General features: G+C 39.3%; 2 protein-coding genes across 2 annotated transcripts; both read right to left on the bottom strand.

The window, feature by feature from the left end:
* Positions 1 to 2541: 2541 nt before the first annotated feature.
* Positions 2542 to 4124, bottom strand: LOC137271731 (phospholipase A and acyltransferase 3-like). The gene is made up of 4 exons (XM_067804140.1): positions 4019 to 4124; positions 3420 to 3570; positions 2970 to 3099; positions 2542 to 2619 (listed from the first exon to the last, which is right to left on the bottom strand). The coding sequence occupies exons 1-4, from the start codon at positions 4122 to 4124 to the stop codon at positions 2542 to 2544; spliced, it is 465 nt and encodes a 154-aa protein (XP_067660241.1).
* Positions 4125 to 7512: 3388 nt separating this feature from the next.
* LOC137271729 (uncharacterized) lies at positions 7513 to 19959 on the bottom strand. The gene is made up of 5 exons (XM_067804139.1): positions 19905 to 19959; positions 19216 to 19510; positions 12553 to 12986; positions 12072 to 12155; positions 7513 to 7571 (listed from the first exon to the last, which is right to left on the bottom strand). The coding sequence occupies exons 1-5, from the start codon at positions 19957 to 19959 to the stop codon at positions 7513 to 7515; spliced, it is 927 nt and encodes a 308-aa protein (XP_067660240.1).
* Between the last annotated feature and the right edge of the window lie 4052 nt (positions 19960 to 24011).

Below are 24011 nucleotides of genomic sequence, written 5' to 3'. Positions count from 1 at the left end.
GCAAAAGCAACTTAAAACTATTAGATTCAGTCCATCATCAAGGTCTAAGACTTTGTCTTGGCTCCTTTAGAACTTCACCTGTTGACAGCCTGTATGTCGAGGCTGACGAACCATCTCTTGAGCAGCGACGTATAAAATTAGCTTTACAGTATGTAGCAAAACTATATTCAAATGAGTCTAACCCTGCATATAACTGTGTTTTCAATCCCCTGTATGAGGATTTATACAAAAAGAAATCTTCTCTTGTTCCGCCTCTTGGTTTAAGAATAAAACCACTTATTTCTGCTGCCAGTATTGAGCTGGAAAACATAGCTCCTTCCCGTCTTCTTTCTTCTCCTCATTGGCAGTTGGTTAGGCCACAAGTTGACTTAACATTAACGACTTTTAAAAAATCAGAAACGAATGAATTACAGTATAAACAAGAATATAATCAAATGAAACATAAATATAGCAATTATAAATCCTTATTTACAGATGGGTCCAAGGATGGTGGCGCAGTGGCTTGTGCCACTGTCATTGGATCCAGAACAATATCTTCTCGATTACCAGATAACAGTTCTATTTTTACAGCTGAAGCTAACGCCATATTAACAGCTCTTAAATATATTCAAAGACACCCTAAACGTAAACAATATATAATATATTCCGACTCTCTTTCTTGCCTTCAGGCTATTAAAAATATATATATCTTGTAAACATCCACTTTTAATAGAAATTATTGAATTGTATAATAATCTTGCCACTGGCCAATACGACATCGTCTTATGTTGGTTACCCAGCCACGTAGGTATTTCCGGTAACGCAATGGCCGATCTTGCTGCCAAGGCAGCACTCAACAAATCTGTGACACCACTTCTTATTCCATACTCAGATTATAAAGCCAGCATTAGAACTTACATCCGTGATCTGATGCAGAAGAAGTGGGACACCCAAGTGGGCATAAATAAATTACATGCAATAAAACCTTATATTGGTTACACCTACTTGGGTTGTCAGTCCAGATGTGAAGAGGTCATCATGCGGCGATGTCGTATTGGCCACACCAGATATACACATGAATACCTTTTGAAAGGTGAAGATCCTCCGTTCTGCATCCCTTGTGATGAAAGAATCACAGTCAAGCATATCTTGCTTGACTGTGTTGAGTATTCCATCACAAGGGATCAGTATTTTAATTCACATACTGTGAAGGATCTTTTTAACAGTGTTAGTCCTCATTTAATTATTGCATTTTTAAGGGAATTAAATTTGTTAACCGAACTGTAAATAGATAAATATTTTAAAATTGGAAGATTAAATTAGTAACTCAAATCGTTAGAGGCTGTACCCTCAAAGGGGGTTGAAGTACCGTAAAATAATTGTCCTCCTGAGAGGGTACATAAGTCCAAAAACATTTGACGTAAATTTCAGTTTTCCAGCTTTTAATCGTAGAATAAGTGTGTTTTTAATTTATGGCTAGATTTGTCTAAATTGCTAACAGCTGAAGGGATGATGTAAATCCAACTAGGGTCCATGCAGGAAGCAAATGTACTGTAAGTCCCCATGGTCCCTAGTATGGTGATCTACCTTCAGTTGTTGGCAACCTATAGCTAATTTTTATATTGTACTGTCCTCTATAGATAGATTGTTTTAGGTCTATTCACTAGTTTTATATTCTATTCTGTGATATTCTAGTCAGTTTTACTGTCCTTCGTTGACAGGGTTTTACAATGTCCGTGCTAGTAATTCATTTGTATTTTTATAATTAATCGTTCTCGTCACGATATGGCTGCAATACTGCCGATGTGACGTTAAATACTAACTCACTCACTCGAACTATATCACCATTATCATGGCATTGTATCATTTTAACACATTAAACAAATTTGAGTAGAACAATTGCTGCTAAGAAGCATGTGAATTTTCAGTTTCACTGGTCCAGAGAATTTGGAGGATAGAATGTACATTTGTTTCGTATTTAAATCTGCAATTTCCCATTACCACGTTACACATACGAGATCGCTTGATCGATACGCATTACGTATCATGTATAATTGAAGTTCAACATTTGTATTTCAGTGCAGAATTATAACAGAAGTCATGTACATACTGCATAAAATAAAATGGTAATGTTGAATTCCCATGATACAATTACAAGATCGAAAGTTCGAGAATTGTTTATGCCATTTACAATTTAAGTTCAACATTTACACTTCATTGTAGGATCATTACAGATGTATACACGCTGCATAAAATACAAAGGTGATGTAGAATCTCCATATTACATGTACGTTTCGATAAGTTCAACTATTGTTGTGACAGGCATACGTGTTAGGCTAAAATGTACATGATGCAAAACAAACAAGCGGGAAATATAGTTGATAATGCTGACTGAGACGATACGTATCTTAAACTCATAAATGTACATTCAATGTTCTATGAAACTCTTATTGGAAACTATTACCAATATCGTTGTTCCTTGAAAAACAAAAATAGAGAATAGAAGTAATTTACTGTTTGTCTGTTGTACACAATTGGTAACTTGGAGTCTCTTTCTCAAGACTACAACCCTTCCAAGTTTCTTCTTTCCTCAATCCAATTGGCGATCATTTCTGCCACTATCTCCGTCCATTCTTTCACCTTCAAAGACACAAATGTACATTTACCATGACCTCTCCCTTCCAAACCAAAAGCAATACATACAGGCATGCATGCATGCATACATACATACATACATACATACATACATACATACATACATACATACATACATACATACATATGTATCCTTAAATGTTCGAAGTCCTGACATGAATGGGTGAAGCATGTAAGCTTAGCATGTGTTCTTTACGTGTGTTTTTTATAACATGGATAAGAAAATGTGAATTGTGAGTCGATGATCCCGACTGCTTCCATTGTCACTTGATCTACTTGCAGATATGTTGTAAATGAAACGTAATGCTTTCGGGAAGTAAAGAAATGATTCCCACCTGGTCACTTATTTCAAAGTCGTAGCAGCACCACGACACGAAGTGTTCACAGTTCCTGGCAATCAGATTATATCCCTTTCTGCCAAGCTGGCTCTTTGCTCTCTCAACGATCTCAGATTTGCTGAAGGGTCTGTAATGAGTTGAAAACGTATTTTTTCCGTTTATTTTAATGTGTGTTGTTACTTATAGTACTAAGGTTATCAACAAAGAGTAATAATATTCATATTTGAGAGATGCCTCAATAAAGCAGGCAGTCCCGGCCAGAATCAGCAGGCAGTCCCAGCCAACACCTACCCTTGGCAGAAACGGTAACCTATGTTTTGCCCAATATATATCGCTTTGTTCCCTTCTTCTTCGTGATAACTCAGCTCTGACTGGAGTGACATAATTTCATGTGGGGTCTAGTTTCTTCCACTAGATAAGTACTTTAGGCGTTCACTTGTGTCTTACCTTAGCCCGTATTTCTCGCCCTTGCCGTTGTTTTTAGTCATCTTTCTGTTGTTTGCAGCATCCCCGATTTTGTCTTGACGAATAATGGCTTTGTCAGTCTTACTAGAGCTCTGACCATCAGCACTGGTCAGGTGAATCACGAAGCCATCACCTGAGGAACATAAACTTATAACATGTTTGTCTCATTCAACACTGGACGCAATTCATATAATGTAACTTAGTTATTACAGTTTATAGCAGATGGGAAGTATTGATTCTGATCAGTAGGTTGTACTGTCAGCTAGTAGTGTGAAGAAGATGGGAAAGAATGGATTCGCATCAGTGAATATTACTGAGTGACTATAGGGTACAACAGATGGGAAGAACTGATTCTGGTCAATAGATGTTACTGTGAGACTGGAATGTGTGGAAGTTGGGGGCGACTAGATTTTGTATTTTCAGTGTTACTGAAATACTGTACAGTTTGTATACGAAAGATGGGCCTATATCATTCAAGGGGGAGAGGGGGTGGGGGTGGGGTGTGTGTTAGTAACTGAAACGCGAACTTTCAATGCATTCTTCCTCAATGTGTCAAAGAAAGTCAGTGCATATCTACCTACCAATGTACACGGCCCAGTGATTAAAGTGCGGCCCCTTAAACTCCACCTGGTCACCGGGCTCCAGGCTTGACAACACGGCTTCGTTGTGATCTTCTATCGTTGCCATGGTAGTGATCGGTTGCCACAATCCAGTTTAGACTAAAACGCAAAATGACCGATTTTGTGTTAGAAAATCAGTGACCTTACATGGCACAACACAGACAATCAGTGAATATCTATCATCTCTGTTTGGCCAAACAAACGATGCGTGGTAACATATTTGAGAAAGTACAGTCAGCTACAGAGATTACTCATTTTAGTTCGCAATAACCGGACCCGTGAAGGTCCGGGGTAGAATAGGCATTCAGCAACCCACGCTTGTCGTAAGAGGCGACTAACGAGATCGGGTGGTCAGGCTCGCTGACTTGGTTGACACATGTCATCGGTTCCCAATTACGCAGATCGATGCTCACGCTGTTCATCACTGGATTGTCTGGTCCAGACTCGATTATTTACAGACCGCCGCCATATAGCTGGAATATTGTTGAGAGCGGTGTAAACCTAAACTCCCTCCCTCCCTCCCTCACGCGTAATAACCGTTTGATCATAGGATTTTCAAGAAACACACGTGGTCGGGGAAACATAGTTATATACGTAGTTTCCTACTAACACCAAAGCTAACGATTTTGAACCATCAGATCATCGAGAACAAGTCTTTTCAGATACACATTATCCAGCTGACAGTATACTAATGATTTGTTAAAAAGTTACTTTTTGTTCTATTCTCTGTTGTTAACCCTCAGTCTAGGTCTATCGCTTGTAGTTTTGATAAAATAATGTGTCTGTGTAATTCAGGGTGTGTTTGTGTGGCGAATTCTGATCGTTAGGTGAGGTAAATAAAATAGGTGTATGTGTTGAGAAATAAGCTTGGACCACACATTTGCGAATACTGAATCATAAACTTTCCGCTTTGAAATAACATAATTCCACATGCTAAACCCCAAAGTAATAAGAATGAGTCGCAAACTTGCATATCTCGAATCACAAAATTACAAATAATCATGAACTAAAAAACAATCAGTTACAAAGATTGCTATTCAGTGACAACTCAACGTGGACAAACGAGCAATACAAACGCTTACAACACTTACCTCAAAGTACTTCTGAAGTTCCACGTCTTGACATACCTCTGCGCAAGGTATTTTGTCATCTTGCCATTGTTCTTCCCAGACGTATTCCCAGAGAATCTTAACTGTGCGTGCCACAATTGTGGCATTTCAGACGTGCCGATAGTGATCCATTGCTTACAACATGTCCATATTTATATGTGTTCAATGATGACCTGACCCATATAAGAAACGTTTTCTTTTTGCACTTCATACACTTTGTACGCTGTCGTCTCCGTTCGCGGTTAAGATTACATAAAACCAAACAAGACACCAATATATTTAATCACTCTATTATATTACAAACTTGCATTTGGGCACAAAACGCAGGGTCTTGTCAACAACAACTAATGGGCGACTCAAAAACAACAGATTCCAACGTGAAAACTCACAAACAATCCATGGCTTACACACAATCTCTCAAGCACTTACCTTCCTCGCCTTCAGATCCCCAACAGACACTCCTAGCAACTATATTTGTTGATTATTGATCTTTTGCATTACGTCATCTCCATGTCGGCCATGGAATCAAGGGCCTTTGGCGTTCTGGTGTTAGTCGCTTGACAACACTGTATAGTTACGTAATAACAACCGACCTGTTTTTCTTGTTCAACGGGTTTAACAAAAGCTGCTTTTAAGGGAATCTATTGATGTGTTCCACATCCCCGGTTCAGCCAACGCACAGTCAAGCAAACCATAGAAAAACATGTATTTGGACAAATAAGCCAGAATTTCAACGGGATCTTAATAATAGCATAATAAGCAACTAAATGTGACTAACGAATCTCATGTCACGCTGCATCCTGGTACAATCGATTTCAAAAGGTCTTTTATGACATACAAAGTGGCGATGTCATGACTCTACGTCAAGTTTGGTAACAACAGTTATGGATTAATTTTATTGTTGCGCAAAAAATGTTGCATCTGTAATATCTGAGATCATTGATCACTGATCTAGCAAAGCATTTCGTTGTGCAAATTTACAATACTTCCCTGTCACCCGGGTTTTCGATGCTTCCAGACAAACTACTGACAGACGAGGATAAGTTGGACCCGTTTAGAAGAAGTAGGCGGAGAAGGGCAGTGAGCAAGCCCCTTTGTTTTGTGAAACAGATGGAGGCTAGTGCAACAGATGGAGGCTGGTAGAACAGATGGAGGCTAGTGCACATGCAATACACAGCGATGAAAGTGATTCAGCGTGTAGCAGCACACGCCTCGATTCTTCCGGTTTGATGTGAACCATAAATATAATCTACACATACGAAATGGAGACACATTTGCTGCATGCATACACGCGGCACAAAATTCTGAAAAAAAGATAAACATCCACACTTAAAACACTAAAACGAATAGGTTTGTATATTTTACCACTTATAATTAAAGGGTGTCATAAATATTTCGTTACATCTGCACTTGGCGGCAACTGACGGGCGTAAACTCCACAAAGAAAAATCAGTATCCTTCATTCGAAATCACTATCTTGGGTTTGAGGCATGGCTTTAGAGACCACTGGACCTGGTAATTAAAACTGCAATACAGCGAAACCCCATTAGTACAAAACACTTACCAAACTTTGTATACATGAGTATGAAAAAATGTCCATACCTCTATGGGAAGATTTGGTTATACACACACGGGAGTATTTTCTATTCACACACTATTCAAAACCAACACATAATATTTCGGCATCAATACGAAATGTATAAACAATTCCACTACACTGAAAGCAATTGGACTATTTAGGCAAATGTTTGATATGATACAAACACGGGCGTTTCAAAGCAGTATTATATAAATTATAAGAACAATCTTAAAACAATTTGTGTCAAGATCACAAGTTATTCGTGATCCACTGGTGTTATTTCTAGGCAGACCATTCGTGATCCAACTCGTAACTCCCTAGAAGGACTTCATACTGACAAATGAACATCAGAACTACTTCCAACAAAGATGACAACCCTACCTCCAACAGCAATCCTTCACCCTTCATAGCCCCAGCCGTATCAGAATATTGGAATTAAGCACCATAATGCTACTGGCAATGTTCTTTGTAATATCAGAATATTTTACAGTTTTCAGTAACACAATGTCACAAGCGTTTTACATAACTGCTGAGGATTGTTTTTTATCGAAGCACCCCAATCCTTACGAGTAATATTTTGACTGGTTTGTAGCAATTTCACACATAAATCGTTTGCCGGTATGTAACGAGTTTCTTGGAGGTGAGGAATATCTCGGAATGCAAACGGCATTTTAATATCAATTAGGTTGGACTATATAGAGAACCTCATTGTGTCACGTGTAAGACACTGGCAGAGTTGTCGTTCTTGTTTCTCAGAATTCACATGTTCACACTCTCTGATGGAATCTTTTCTTGTCTTCAACATACTTGTCCTGGAAGTACAAGTCTGGAATAATTCGAACAGCTGAATTAATAGGATTATGAATATTGTCATTAGACTTTCACCAATTGGTAAGGGATGTAATAGAGGCCATGAAAACACGTTGTATTGAAATACGGTGCATCCGTCAGATCAGTCCACAGTTACCACGATCGATGTATTCTGTGTCAATCGCAACCGTCAATAGTCCAACTGTTGGTTTCTTCTATCTTCTAAGCGACAAGAGCACCAAGGCACTGGCTGCAGCAACACATACCATAAACAGTCCAGTAACCTGAAGAAAAGAAAACGGACCAATAGTTGATTGCTTTCTTCCGTTCCCGTGGTAGCAGCGATGCCTGAGAGGATAGATCACAAGTATTCTGAACTTAGTGATAAACATTATACTCGTAATTGTGAAGATGTTGCCTTCAGTAACCTATGAAACACTTGAGTGTTGAACGTTATTTTCAAAGATTTACCAGTAGATACCATTACTAACAGACATTTTAATGAATACTTGTGGAGGAACATCGTATCATATCACTGTGTAGATAAGTTGGCTGTATGACATTCTGACAAGACAACATATGTTCCAAACGGCAAACGTTCTGCACTTTTCCGTGACATTTTTAGCCGTAGGTTACATTAAATGAAATCATGATAATGATAGCATCATTGTTGCTAGCTAGATTATACATTCAAGAAACATCTCAATTCAGTTCAATTCCATAATCCGATCCAACTTGTCAATAAGTTTGTATCTGTTCAAAGAATGGACGTGGCTGGAAACACTCAGCCACGTGCTAATAGCGTGTCGCCCTCTAAAAAGGTACGGGGTAAATTCCCAATCATACCTCTTAAAAGACAGCTTCCCATAACAATGTTATACAATTGAATTGTCGAAGAATGAAGACCAACTTTAACAATATATTACTAATGGTCCAGGACATTAGTCCATCAGTATTCTGCATCAGCATTTCAGTTTGCGTCAGAAGTTCTTTTTCTTCTCCGGGTGATAGGGCCACGGGAGGCATAATGTACTCCAAAACCCTGTTGTGTTTAAACTAATCTTCAAGCCGTTGCAGTACCCCTTACTTTGCATGTTACTTTTACTCTCTGCTCGCTATGTATTCCACCATCTTTAGCTCTTCAGCATTCTGATATTCAAACCCTTTACAATCAGCTCCAGAAACCCTATATTATTATGGGTGACTTTGATGGCCACAACCCACGCTAAAGTGGTACAACTATAAACGTTAAAGTGAAAGTGCTGGAACAGTTTATTGCAAACAATGATGTATGCATTTATAATGATTGTTCAAATACACATTTATACTCCGGCACAGGAACCTATTCAGCTCTTGATTTGTCAATTACTGATTCTGGCCTTTTGAGTGATATTAAATGGTCAGTCCACAACGACCTTTGTGAAAGTGACCATTTCACAACAATCGTATAACCCGTGAACCCATCTGATCTTACCCCATCATCTACATGGAAATTTGAAAAGGCCAACTAGAATTCATATGAAACTCTCTGCACTGACAAACTTAAAGCTGAAATTTTCATTAATGTTCTTGATGGTATAACATGTTTTGTTTGTTTTGCTTTTTGTTTTTTTTAATCTACTACTTTCACTTCAGATGACGGGGAAGATTATAACGAGGTATTTTCGACTCATGAGCTCCATACAGCTCTTGACCAGGCCCATGATGCTGCTACAGGAGCTGATAACATACATTATCAACTCACTCATGAAGCACTTACCAGAATCCTGTTTAGAAAGAAACCCTTTAAATATTTGATGACATTTGGACGTCGGGGAAATTACCGTCATCATGGTGAGATGCTATAGCAGTCCCAATACCTAAACCTGTGTTGATGTATCAGTTTTTGTGGATACTTTTAATATACTACCGACAAGAAATAAGGGAACTAATGAAATAATAGCGAATTTGAAACTGCTTTAAATATCCACTAAATCCATTTCAGGCGTCAAGTTCAATATCTGGTGTGTTCACCATGTTGGGCATCACATTCACGGCACCTTGATGTCATGTTGTTAATCAATTTCAGGATGGTTACCCGTGGTATTGCCCGCCATTCCTCTTGGAGAACTGCACCAAGCTGGGCCAGGTTGCCGGGTCCTGGGTCCCTGGCGTACACCCTTTGACCAAGAACGTCCCAGAGATGTTCAATTGGGGACAGGTCTGGGTACTTAGAGGGCCAGTCCAATGTCTGGATATCTTCTTGTCGGAGATAAGCGGAGACAATTCGGGTCCGATGTGGTCTGGCATTATCATCTTGGAATGCAAAATTAGGGCCGATAACTCTAGTCAATGGAGCCATAACAGGACGCAATATTTGGTCAAAGTCAAAGTCATCTACATTCAATTTCTTGGTTCCCTTATTTTCTGTCGGTAGTATATTTCTTGTCGTGACATAAATATGGATACTACTGAGAGGCAACTGCAGTTGTGTTTATGTTTAATTAAAAAGTGGTGCCTTAAAAACGAAACGGCTTCACATTCTCTAAAGCGAAAGCTAATTGTATACATTTTTGTAGACGTTAAAAATTACTACATAAAGACCCTGAACTGTTTCTAAATCAAAGTTGTAAAGAAAGCCAAGTTCTTGGGTTCGAGTTTTGACTCACATTTAACAACATATCAAATCCCGTAAAACTAAATAACTGAAGGCACTTGACTTTTTGAAAGTCATTTCGAATTGTAAAGGCGAGGGGATTAAGCCACCCTCCTACAAATTTAACGATCATTGGCCCGTTCAATACTTGATTACGACTCCATCATATATGCTGGAGCATGCAAAAGCAACCTCATACTTTCAGCTTCTGTTCATCTCCTAGGTCTACGACTTTGTCTTGACTCCTTTCGAACCTCACCTCTCGGCAGCCTGTGCGTCGAGGTTGATTAGCCATCTCTTAAACAACGCTGCATACCATTAGCTTTATTGTATATGACAAAACTATATTCCAACGAGTCATATCTTGCATATAAGCGCATCTTTAATCCCTGTCTGAGGATCTGTATAACAAGAGGCCTTCTCTTGTTCCGCCTCTTGGGCATATAATTAAAACATTTCTTTTTGCTCCCGGCATTGAGCTGGAAAATATCCCTCTCTCTCTTTTCTCCGCCGCCTTGGCAATTGGTTCGGCCACAAATCGACCTTACATTAACCACATTTAAAAAGTCAGAAACAAATAACACAACTGAATATAATGCCTTCACTAGTCATACATGATGCCAAGGGTTCAAACTAAACACTGAATGAAGTGCCAGCTCCGAATATATTGTAATCAGTGCCATCTTGAATATCTGGACACCATGTTTTTGAAAGATTGAAAAATAGTCTGTCTGAATCTAAATAAAGCAATCTAAACCTCTGGCCGTTTAGTATGGAGGGAGTGCATCCAATGATGTTGTGAACATATTTAATGTGATATTACCTGAGGACATGTCGTTTGTATTTTTTTTTAATACGCTATCCCGATATGTTGGGATGACCTATATCTCGTGAACCACATTCCCCACATCTATGAAACTTTGGATATGGCTTTGCTTATGATCCCTTCAAAATAAAATGGAATTTTTACATACATTGGACATTGTGAATATAGTTAGACTCACTACTTTTTGATATCTCCTCATAAGGAGACACGTTGAGATTGTTTCTAAAATCGAGAGACTAAAATGTATTTGTAATAGAAACCTTTTGGTCTGTTTTCTATCTCAGCTGTCCAGTTTCCCTGCATTATTCATTAGGATGAGCTTACATGGAAATAGCTAAGACGGAGTTCAAGGATCGTTTTCATAATGTATAACCCATTAAGTGTTTCTCCAGATTGCATCGGTAAAGTTGGATTATTTATTGCAGTGTTTGTTTGCAATATTAAAAATCTCTTACAAAAAACATCTGAGATGATAATCTATGAAACTGTAATACATCTATATGTCTCAGCCATCTTTCCATCAATTCATTCAGAAATCTGAACAAGTGTTTTATTTAGCAAGATTATCTATGTCATCTTATGTCAATGCAGCCAGTGAGCCATAACTCAGACATCAACACAAACTCAACCATTCTCAACACTGCATTTAAATAATTCTTTTCAATCAGTTTCCATGCTTTGTATTCATGTATTGTTTATGTGCAGGTATCCATTAATGTATCTCGTTACAGCATTTAGGGACATAGTGAAATCAAGGTCATATTGTAAACAAAACCTTTGAAATCAACAACCACCTAAACAAACGTAAAACTATTTGCTCACTGTTCGGACGAAACACGCAAGCTGTGGTTAGATGTGGCACACACACTCACAAGTGGCACACACACGTGGCACACACACACACACACATCCACACACGTGGCATACACACACAAGTGGCACACAAATACACACATATATACACACACAAACACACATACATACATGTATTTCGAAGTAACATTACTGGTCTGTTCCCGAGTCAATTATATTCACATTGTATTACATTACCTCACAATTGGCCAAGGAATGAGCGTCGCTCTGAAATGCATCTTTGAAAAACGGGTCGTATCCACTTGCGCCATCGACTCCACTGTTACCTATATAACACAAAGGCAATACAGTAAACAAGAGCAATACGTGGACCAGTGGTGCAGTTTGCTTTGGTACTATATAATTTTGTCATGTCCGAGATACGATCATACATGCACGCACGCACGCACGCGTGCACACACACACACACGCACACACACACACATGAACGCATGCATGCATCCATCCATCCATCCATCCTTCCATCCATCCATGCATGCATCCATCCATCCATCCTTCCATCCATGCATGCATACGTACATACGTACATACGTACGTACATACATACATACATACATACATACATACATACATACATACATACATACATACATACATACATACATACATACATACATACATACATACATACATACATACATACATACATACATACATACATACTCGGGGCGCTTCCCTTTGGAATATCGCCTCCAGTCGACTGTCCAACTTCACTCTCCCCTGAACTCGGGGCTCTTCCATTTGGAGTATCGCCTCCACACGACTGTCCGACTTCACTCTCCCCTGACCTCGGGGCTCTTCCCTTTGAAGTATCGCCTCCAAACGACTGTCCGACTGCACAGTCCCCTGAACGCGGGTCACTTTCCTTTAGAGCATCGACTTCAGGCGACTCTTCGACTTCACAGTCCCCTGAATCCGAGTCCCTTTCCTCTGAAGTATCGCCTACAGACGACTGTCCAACTTCACTCTCCCCTGACGTCGGGGCTCTTCCCTTCGGAGTATCGCCTCCAGGCGACTGTCCGACTTCACTCTCCCCTGAACCCGGGTCACTTTCCTTTAGAGCATCGACTTCAGGCGACTCTTCGACTTCACAGTCCCTTTCCTCCAGTCAGAGTCCCTTTCCTCTGCAGTATCGCCTACAGACGACTGTCCGACTTCACTCTCCCCTGAACCCGGGGCTCTTCCTTTTGGAGTATCGCCTCCAGGCGACTGTCCGACTTCACTCTCCCCTGAACCCGGCGAGCCACCTCCTCGTGGTGGGTGCTGGGTAACGCTAAGAGCTCGCCGACACCCCCGTAGTGGACCCGGGGGGATATTTGGTCCACCAACCCGTTTGCCGTGGGTTGCGTCCCGTGTCGGTGGAGGACGGGATCCTGGTGGTTGAGGGCACTGGGGCTTTTAACTGCGTTCCATTGCCCAACACACCACTTTGGCCCTTACTTCACCTAGACGGGTGGTCGAATGGGCCCGGTTCGACCAATCGGCTGGTCATGCCAAGCCCTGTGCATGGAGTATATATGTCATTGCACAAATTTTATTTGGTTTTTTACTTTCGGTCTTGGCCTATTTGTTCATTGAGCTTTTCGAATTTTAAAATGCATTTTTGAAGTTCTAAATTTTTGCCTAGAGTCTTATGCCCAGAAGGCGGTGGCTCGTGGGCCAATCTGGTAGACTAATTATTTCTAATTCTTCTGCTGGAGTATATCATCCGGGTATCCTTGGTGCTGTAAGCTGGAGGCCCGCTTACTTTAGCATTGTCCTTGTGATACTCCGTGGTGGGTGGGGAGCTCGGATGATGAACCGTATTACACTAACCATGGCTTATGAAACTCCAACCAAAAAAACAAAACGTCCACTTGATATTGACCCTGTTGATATTGACCATAGACCAGTCTCCATCGATTGAGTATTGGCCACGTTTCATTGTGATTGAGACTCCTGATAAGACACCTTTGAAGTTGAACCCCTTTGCTGTATCCAAAGGTATTCAAGGCATTGCTGGGGATGTGAAGAACATCAGACGCTTACGTTCGGGTGCCCTGCTAGTCGAGTGCGGGAAAAAGCAGCAAGCAACAAATCTGATGAATATTAAATCTTTCGTGGGCATTCCCGTCTCGGTTTCTGCACACAAAACCTTGAATACAAGTAAAGGTATCGTGAGAGATAGAGATCGATTGTTTGATGACATGTCGGAACTTGATATAGGATCTGAAATGAAGGATCAAGGTGTACTATATGTCAAGCGCTTTTCAACTCGCAGAAACAACGAAACCGTCAAAACAAATACGTATCTGTTTACTTTCTCATGTCCAAATGCTCCAAAATCAGTGAAGGCAGGCTACTGCAACATACAAGTTGATACCTACATCCCCAACCCGCTCAGGTGTTTTAAATGCCAGAAATATGGACACGGTGTATCTACCTGCACATTGTCTGTTGTGTGTGCTCACTGTGGTAAGAAGACACACACAACAGAAGATTGTGACAGCGATTATAAAAAATGCACCAATTGCTCAGGCGACCATTCGTCCTTTTCTAAACAGTGTCCTATTTGGAAAGAGCAAATGGAGATCAATAAAATAAAATTCACTCAAAATATCTCTTTTGCGGAGGCCAAAAAACTGGTAAAGACATCTGATCTTACAGAAAGTTATGCAACAGTAGCAAAAACATCATCGGTTTCTAGCTCTAAAACAACATCAACCACAGGCTGCCAAACTACCTTGACTTGGGTAAATTGCGATTCTCCACAGCATTTGTACCCTGCTATATCATCACAGACTGAGGAATCCCTTCCTAGTACCTCAAGGTCTTCTGATCATAAATCATCATCTCAGTCACACTCAAAGTCTCAATCGACATCTGATAGTCAGCAAACGGTGAAAAGTAAACCGAAGCCAAAGCCTGATGCTTCAAAACATCAAAGTGGTAGAACTCCTAAAGGGTCACAGAACAAAATTCAATTGTTCAATAAATACGGATCTCTTGAAGACATGGACGTTTCTGAAAACGTCCATTCTAGGGCACATAGCTTGTCGCCCTCTAAAAGAGTGCGGGGTAGATCCCCAATAAATCCCCCCAAAAGATAGTTTATTCCAATAATATTGTACAGTGGAACTGCAGAGGATTGAGGACTAATTTACACGAATTACAGCTATTAGTCCAAGATTTTACACCTTCAGCGTTATGTCTCCAAGAGACATATTTAAAACAAACAGATACATTTGACCTTCGTCACTTTAATACATATCATTGTTTTTCACCTCCGGGTGATAGAGCCACTGGCGGATCATCCATTCTAGTCAGACAAAACGTTATTCAAAGCCCCGTTTCACTTAATACTAATATGCAGGCGGTTGCTGTGAGAATTACTTTACATGTAGCATTTACGCTATGCTCCCTCTATATTTCGCCATCTTCGACATTTGCCAAAACTGATCTTCAAGCTCTATATGACCAACTCCCGAAGCCCTGTATTATAATGGGAGACTTAAATGGGCACAACCCACTCTGGGGTAGTGTAAATATAAACACTAAAGGTAAACTGTTGGAGGACTTTTGTTCTGACAATGATTTGTGTATTTATAATGATGGTTCCAACACATATTTACATCCTGGTACAGGGACTTATTCTGCTCTCGACTTGTCAATTACAAATTCAGAACTATTAAATGAATTCGAATGGTCAGTCCACGATGACCTCTGTGGAAGTGACCATTTCCCTACTATATTAAAAGCTGTAACTCCATCTGATGTTCCTCCATCATCAAGACGGAATTTTAAAAAGGCTAACTGGGCATTATATGAAACACTGTGTGCTGAAAAACTTAAACCCGAACGTTTTATTGACGTTCCTGATACTATTAAATGTTTTTCTGAGGAACTGAATTCCATAGCTGATGAGTGTATACCAAAGTCCTCTGCAGTTCCACATATTCGAAAACCATGGTTCAGCGATGAATGCAAACAAGCTAGGAAGGCAAGGAAAAAAGCAGAACATTATTTCCGTCGCCATCCTATGGTGCATAATTTAAATAAATTTAAGATTTTAAATGCTAAAGCACGGCGTACTTTTAAGCAGAATAAACGCCAATCTTGGCAAAATTATGTATCCAAAATATATTCACGGACACCCATGTCCAAGGTATGGAACATGGTCCAGAAAATTAAAGGTAAGGGTACTAAATCTACAGTCCATCATCTTAAACATGGAGATCAGTTACTTACGGATAAATCAGATATTGCGAATAAACTGGGTGAAACCCTCGCTAAACACTCTTCCTCTTCTAATTATTTACCTAAATTCCAGCAGTATCAAAAACAAGAAGAAAAGAAAACTATTAATTTCAATTCAGATAATGGGGAAGATTATAATGAAACATTTTCTATTCATGAACTCCATACTGCTCTTGATCAAGCTCATGACACTGCTACAGGAGCTGATAACATACATTATCAACTCCTGAAGCATTTACCAGAATTCTGTTTAGAGACGCTCTTATCAATATTTGATGATATTTGGACATCCGGGAAATTTCCTTCTTCGTGGCGTGATGCTATAGTGGTACCAATACCTAAACCTGGACGTGATCATACGGATCCATCCAGTTATCGTCCGATTTCATTAACTACCTGTGTTTGCAAGACCATGGAACGCATGATAAATAATCGACTTCTTTCGTACTTGGAAACAAATAACCTTATCACAGATATACAATGTGGTTTCCGTAAAAACAGAAGTACCGTCGATCACTTAGTGCGTTTAGAATCATTTTTGAGAAACGCGCTGATTAATAAGCAACATGCTGTGTCTATCTTTTTTGATCTTGAGAAGGCATATGACACAACCTGGAGGTATGGCATTCTGAGAGATCTACATGATTTCGGTTTGCGTGGTCGTTTGCCTCAATTCATAGGCAAATTTTTAAATAACCGACAATTTCAAGTCCGCGTAGGTTCTACCCTGTCTGATCATTACAATCAGGATCAGGGTGTTCCACAAGGCAGTATTTTGTCAGTCACACTTTTTAGTATAAAGATCAACAGTTTATCTAAAGTTTTAAACGATTCCATTGATGGATCGTTATTTGTGGATGATTTTAATATTTCTTGTCGTGGTAAAAATATGCATACCATAGAGCGGCAGTTGCAGTTATGTTTAAACAAAATAAATAAATGGTGTCTTGAAAACGGCTTTAAATTTTCTAAATCGAAAACTAATTGCATACATTTTTGTCGTAAGTACAAACCACATAAAGACCCTGAACTATCTCTAGATGGCACTCCCATTAAAGTTGTGAAGGAAGCCAAGTTCTTGGGATTAATTTTTGACTCACACCTTACGTTTCTGCTTCATATTAAATCTCTGAAAACTAAATGCCTGAAAGCACTTGATTTGTTGAAAGTGGTATCAAATTCTAAATGGGGAGGAGATCAAGCTACCCTCCTGCATCTATATCGATCACTTGTCCGTTCGAAACTTGATTATGGCTCCATCGTATATGGTGGAGCCTGCAACAGCAACTTAAAAGTATTAGATTCTGTTCATCATCAAGGTCTAAGACTTTGTCTTGGGTCCTTTAGAACCTCTCCTGTTGACAGTCTATATGTTGAAGCCGATGAACCATCTCTTACACAACGTCGTATAAAATTATATTTACAATATATCACGAAGCTATACTCTAACGAATCTAACCCTGCATATAACTGTGTTTTCAATCCTCTCTACGAGGACTTGTACAACAAAAAGTCTTCTCTTGTTCCACCTCTCGGGCACAGAATTAAACCCTTTCTTTCTTCGGCCGGCATTGAGCTGGAAAACATAGCTCCTTCCCGTCTTCTTTCTTCTCCTCCTTGGCAGTTGGTTAGGCCACAAGTTGACCTAACATTAACGACTTTTAAAAAATCAGAAACGAATGAATTACAGTATAAACAAGAATATAATCAACTGAAACATCAATATAGCAATTACAAACCCTTATTTACAGATGGATCCAAGGACGGTGGCGCAGTGGCTTGTGCCACTGTCATTGGATCCAGAACAATATCTTCTAGATTACCAGATAATAGTTCTATTTTTACAGCAGAAGCTAACGCCATATTAAGAGCTCTTAAATATATTCAAAGACACCCGAAACGTAAACAGTATATAATCTATTCAGACTCTCTTTCTTGCCTTCAGGCTATTAAAAATCTTTCTTGTAAACATCCACTTTTAATTGAAATTATTGAACTGTATAATAATCTTGCTACTGGCCAATACGACATCGTCTTCTGTTGGTTACCCAGCCATGTAGGCATTTCTGGTAACGCAATGGCCGATCTTGCTGCCAAGGCAGCACTCAACAAATCTGTGACACCACTTCTTCTTCCCTACACTGATTATAAAGCTACCATTAGATCTTATATCCATGATCTGATGCAGAAGAAGTGGGACACCCAAGTTGGTATAAATAAATTACATGAGATAAAACCTTACATTGGTTATACCCACTTGGGTTGTCAGTCCAGATTTGAAGAGGTCATACTACGACGATGTCGTATTGGCCACACTAGATATACTCATGCATACCTGTTAAAAGGTGAGGATCCTCCATTTTGTATCCCTTGTGATGAGAGAGTCACGGTCAAGCATATTCTGCTTGACTGTGTCGAATTCTCCATCACAAGGGATATGTATTTTACAGTTAAAACGATGAAGGATCTTTTTACCAGCGTTAGTTTTCATTTAATTATTGGTTTTTTAAAAGAAATTGATTTTTTGATTGAATCGTGAGCAATATGTTTCTGTAAAAAGATAAATTTAATAATTGGTAGTTTGGATTCGTAACTAGAATTGTTGGTGGCTGTACCCTCAAAGGGGGTTGAAGTATTGTAAAAATATTGTCCTCCTGAGAGGGTACGTAAGTCCAAAAACATTCATAGTAAATTTAATTCTACCAGGCTTTTAATCGTAGTATTCCTGTTGTTTTAATTGTGGCTAGCATATTGTACACTCGCCAGCGGCTGAAGGGATGGTGTAAATCCAACTAGGGTCCATGCAGGTAGCAAAGGTACTGTAAGTCCCCATGGTCCCTAGTATGGTGACCTACCTTCTGTTGCTGGCGATCTATAGTCTGTTTTTATATTGTATTGTCTGAATATTGATATTAGTTTTAACTTTCCAAGCTAGTTTTAACTCAAATTGTGATACTGTAGTTGTTTTACTGTCCTTTGTCGACAGGTTTTATAACACACACATATTCGTTTTCAGTGGTCTGTTCCCGTCACGATATGGCTGAAATATTGCCGATGTGACGTTAAATATTAACTCACTCACTCACTCACTTTAGAGCATCGACTTCAGGCGACTCTTCGACTTCACAGTCCCCTGAATCCGAGTCCCTTTCCTCTGAAGTATCGCCTACAGACGACTGTCCGACTTCACTCTCCCCTGAACTCGGGGCTCTTCCCTTTGGAGTATCACCTCGATACGACTGTCCGACTTCACTCTCCCCTGAACTCGGGGCTCTTCCCTTTGGAGTATCGCCTCCAAACGACTGTCCGACTTCACAGTCCCCTGAACCCGGGTCACTTTCCTTTAGAGCATCGACTTCAGACGACTCTTCGACTTTACTCATCCCTGAATTCAGGTCACAATGAGAAGTGATATATGCTTAGATCAAAGGGCAACCATTGTAGTCAAACATTTTCAAAGGAAAGGTTTACACCGCCGAATCTGTCAGTGTCATTTGTTACAGCATGCAGGAGCATGGTCAAATTAAGGTAATAATGTAAACATATTTTCTGAATTCAACAACCAACTAAAGAAACGTAAAACTGTTGTGTCACAATTTGGATGACTGGAACATCTTAAACGATTTTTGGCATAGATATTCACATTTGCGTGTATGTGTGTGAGAGTGTGCGCGCATGTTCCAAACAAAAGGATGTTCAAAGCGCACAGTCTCGTTATATATAACAATTTACAGTCAGGGATGGCTTGGACTGTCAGTTACTGAGGACCGCATTTTTACCTTCAACATCAAGTAAGCGAATACGATCCGATGCCCTCTGCTGGTCACTTGCCATTCGTTTGAGTTCTTCCAAATCCTGTTCTGTAATTTTCACTGAAAAAGACCCTGTACCTTATGAAGCCCGTAAAGATTCAGATTCAATGGTCGAGAGGATTCTAATGATAACGTTCAACAACTATGGACGTGCCATCTACAACTAACGGGATGATGAGAAATATGCTTTTGTTTTGTTTTTGTTGTCTATTGACATGTACCGTCAAAAACAAAATGTGAGAAAGTGGGATAAAATACAGTTCGCTGTATGTGTCGAACATGTTGGTGTGTCGAATCTTCAAGCAAATATGTATACATCAATACAAAAGTGAGACTGGTCAGTAACTACATGGAGATGTTTACACGAGCAAGTGTGTCATGCGACATATACATAAAGAGTGTGAAAGACGTGATTTTGTACGTGTTTCGTAACACAAAACACCAATAATAGCAGTTGAAATTTAAATTCTTGGCACTGACAGCGACAGCGTACGGAAAACGTAAATCGTGTCATTTCACACTGGATTTGGGATACAACCAGAACTGGGATAACCAGTCCACAACTTCGTAAAACCCTTTTTACTGCAGTGCTGTTCCCGTTTAACCCTAAAACTATGCGCGAGATATGTTAAAAGTTTAGTTTTTCTGTTTGTGGGAAAACACTGAAAATGTTCAGTTACATATTTTCATATTCGTATTTTATTCTCCAGTTGGGAGCACCTTACGGGCCTCTAATTAATTTTGTACTTATCGGTTATTCGGTCGTTTATAATTTCCACTCAAGCAAACCTTACATGATATTCGACCTTTCATTTTCATTAACTGTCTTGTTTTATAATGCAAACATGATGGAATGATGCAACAAACATCACACATAAACATCAACATATAAGCGGCCACTTTAATGCAAATAAAACACTATTTGGTGTTCTGAAATAATTCTGATTTATGTCGTATGTAACTTTGTAGCTGTGAACAATCTTCTGTATTCGTGACCGACTTTGCTGTGTTAGCGCATGACCTTTCTACTTGGTTGCCTAGTTCTAGTAATGAGTACGACCTAATACTGAAGCAAAACAAATTACATTAGGGTCCGTTCATGGTACACGGCTAGAGGTGTGTGCATGTCCGTGTGTGTGATTGCGTGGGTGATTTTATAGGAGTCACCCATTTTGCTCTGGGTAGATAGAAGGATAACAACTTTGTACACATATACTAAAGATAGAGGTGTGGATGAGCAATTTTGTGCGTGACAAAATTTAGGAACGATGCTTAAAAATTATGGGAAGAGTAAGGGTGGGGTGGGTGGTCATTGATTTTTGTACATTACATGCTGCATGGGAGTGTTACTTACTTTGAACATACATTTTAACGATCACCATTAATCACATGCATTTGACCACAAGTGGAACAATGTCTTTCAAACCGACAGTTTAGGGAATTTCAAGATTTCCTCATGATTGACGATAGGAAGTAGCATTTCAAAAGTCCAAGCACACCATGAATGCTTGGCGTCAAATGTTGTAATTTTCTGGGATTATTATTAACCACATGCAATTGACCACAAGTGGGATAATGCCTTTCAAACAGATTGTTTAGGGAATTCTAAGATTTCCTCTTGATTGATGATAGTATTTCAAACTTCCAGTCAAATTGTTAATGTATTGCATCAATAGTTATTATAGTGCATACATACGTACATACATCCATCCATCCTTACATCCATCCATCCATCCATCAATACATACATACATACATACATACATACATACATACATACATACATACATACATACATACATACATACATACATACATACATACATACATACATACATACATACAAACATACATACATACATACATACATGATGACGTGCTTTGATCTGGTGTGCATCTTTATAAGGTTCGAGAAGTGAAAGTTATGAGAGGATTGCGATTGCTTGGTTAATCTGAAAACTGACTCGTAATGAATGTCGAAAATGGATTTTCCTCTATGACGTCGAACGACGACAGAGAGGTCATGTGCATGTACAGGTAAGGGGGCATAACTACGCTGTGCTTAACAGTAGGTCATTGTAACTCATATCACGTGGAGATATGGTGCTGTAGATACTGACGATGCATTTTAATGATGTTTTGTCGACGGTGAAACAAACTATTCTAGTACAAAGACTGTAACTGTATACGTTTGGTACTTTCACAATTTATAAGAAACGATGACACCTTTTTACATGAGAAAACATGTAATAGCGATTTGGTTGGCTCCACCCAATATGTAAATTAGTTCTTACAATACCATATTTTCCCGTTTTAGTAGATGTAGTTTTACTAATAGCCATATCTTTAAATGTGATGGAATAAATGTGATAGATAAATTACAACATTTTAGTTGATGTCATGGCGTGTTTGGTGGATATTGCGACGTTATATTTTCTTACATTAGTGTAACGGTTTAAAATATGGTGTACTACACTAAATGTGTCAAAATGTTATGTAAATATTATCCAAACAAAGTTAAACGCATACCCTGCGTGAACGTATGATATGATATTGAACAAAGCCAGATGTACAAAATGAATTTAGTGACATGAAAACATATCTGAACAACACATACAATATACATTATGAAACTGCGAATGTAATCAAAAGATTGGGGTGATTATGTTTACTCTAATGCCGCTGACCTTCACCTCAAGGAAATTGCCAAGTACTTACAGCTTTAGTGACTTCCGATGATCGAATTCTTACAAAATGGGGGTTTTGCTGACAATGGGTAGGTAGGATTTTGCGAGGACCCTTCCCTTGATTCTGAGATCGTTTGTACATAATTGTGTGATGTAACGTATCAAAGTGGATCTGACTATTTGTGTATTGTTATATTTTTTTATCTTCATTTATAAGTAAGAGACGAAACCAGAAATGCTGATAATTACCGTTGTCGTTGTGTGTGATTTTGCGCCAGTCATGGCTTCTCGCTCCTCGGAAATTTGATAATTTCGGATTAATTTATCAAATCATTGTATTGTATCGACTTCTAATTTCCCATTTTCTGATACGACACTCTTTCCACGCATGTCCTGAAGTTACTGAGCCAATGCAACCAACATGTAGAGGAATAGATGTAATGTCGAGAAAATGGTATAACATCGGACGTTTTCTTTATGTACATTTCAAATTAGTGCTTTCTTTCACACCCAATATCTTTGGTATCTTCAATAACACTTGGTATTGGTGACAAAGGCCATCCAGAGGTGCCTCCCCTTACAATTTTCCCGTAATTATTACAATTTTTACCTTCTAATCACGGCATTACACTAGTATATAGCAATACTACGATTTTCTGAGTGTCAAAAATTCAAAATTACTTTTACAAATACGTACACGTCAACCTTTTAATCTAAAGCAATTTGAAACGATCCACTAAGCTTTCTCCAGTTACTGCATTTCCTGTAATCAGGCGCAACAATTATTTCCGGAGTGCATCATGAGGTAATCATGTTCGCAAAGATCGCGTAATTCCGATATGTGGTCCATTTGGCCCAAACATATTTGAGATACAGGGAGCACAAGGATGCCTTTGTTGTCTCTGTTCAAAGGTCAGCACATGGGGTATCCAACAAGCACCAATCTTCCTTCAGATGGTCAAGAAGGATTGAGTTGATGGGTCCAAGTGGTATGTTCAATGATGAACTAATTAAAGATGTTAAATGTGCACGGGTTACATTTCATGAATACATATGGTGTTGCCATTACCTCTTGAAAAGCCCTTGTAATTCATACGTATGGTGAAAGTATGAAAGCAGTACTGCATGTTGTAATTTCCTTGAATTAGTAACGCTACCACAAATTCCCTGGTCCAAATCTGCCATAAATTGCTTTCGTTTGTTTGTTGTTTGTTGCTGCTGCACTGCACGCGATTCATGCTACATGATGCCTACAAATTTGTACCAGACTATCATTTGGATCTGTTCCAAGACAAGCCCTTAGTCAGTGAGCCTGACCACCATATCCAGGACACTGGGGGAAAACTACACGCAAAAAAGTAATTATGAAGGTATCATTTGCCTTGAC

Source organism: Haliotis asinina, chromosome 2, assembly GCF_037392515.1.
Source record: "Haliotis asinina isolate JCU_RB_2024 chromosome 2, JCU_Hal_asi_v2, whole genome shotgun sequence".
NCBI lineage: Eukaryota > Metazoa > Mollusca > Gastropoda > Lepetellida > Haliotidae > Haliotis > Haliotis asinina.
Note: the sequence above shows the minus strand (reverse complement) of the source record. Positions and strands in the feature narration are given on the sequence as shown.

Bases quoted from the DNA above. Each gene is read 5' to 3' on its own strand.
- LOC137271731 (XM_067804140.1), bottom strand. From the start codon at position 4,124: ATGGCAACGATAGAAGATCACAACGAAGCCGTGTTGTCAAGCCTGGAG. The intron at 3,571-4,018 runs GTAGGTAGATAT...TATGTTCCTCAG, and splicing joins TCACTGGGCCGTGTACATTG to GTGATGGCTTCGTGATTCAC. The intron at 2,620-2,969 runs GTGGGAATCATT...GTGTCTTTGAAG, and splicing joins ACTTTGAAATAAGTGACCAG to GTGAAAGAATGGACGGAGAT.
- LOC137271729 (XM_067804139.1), bottom strand. From the start codon at position 19,959: ATGGCAAGTGACCAGCAGAGGGCATCGGATCGTATTCGCTTACTTGAT. The intron at 19,511-19,904 runs GTAAAAATGCGG...ACCTGAATTCAG, and splicing joins TCGCTTACTTGATGTTGAAG to GGATGAGTAAAGTCGAAGAG. The intron at 12,156-12,552 runs GTATGTATGTAT...TGTGTTATATAG, and splicing joins TCCAAAGGGAAGCGCCCCGA to GTAACAGTGGAGTCGATGGC.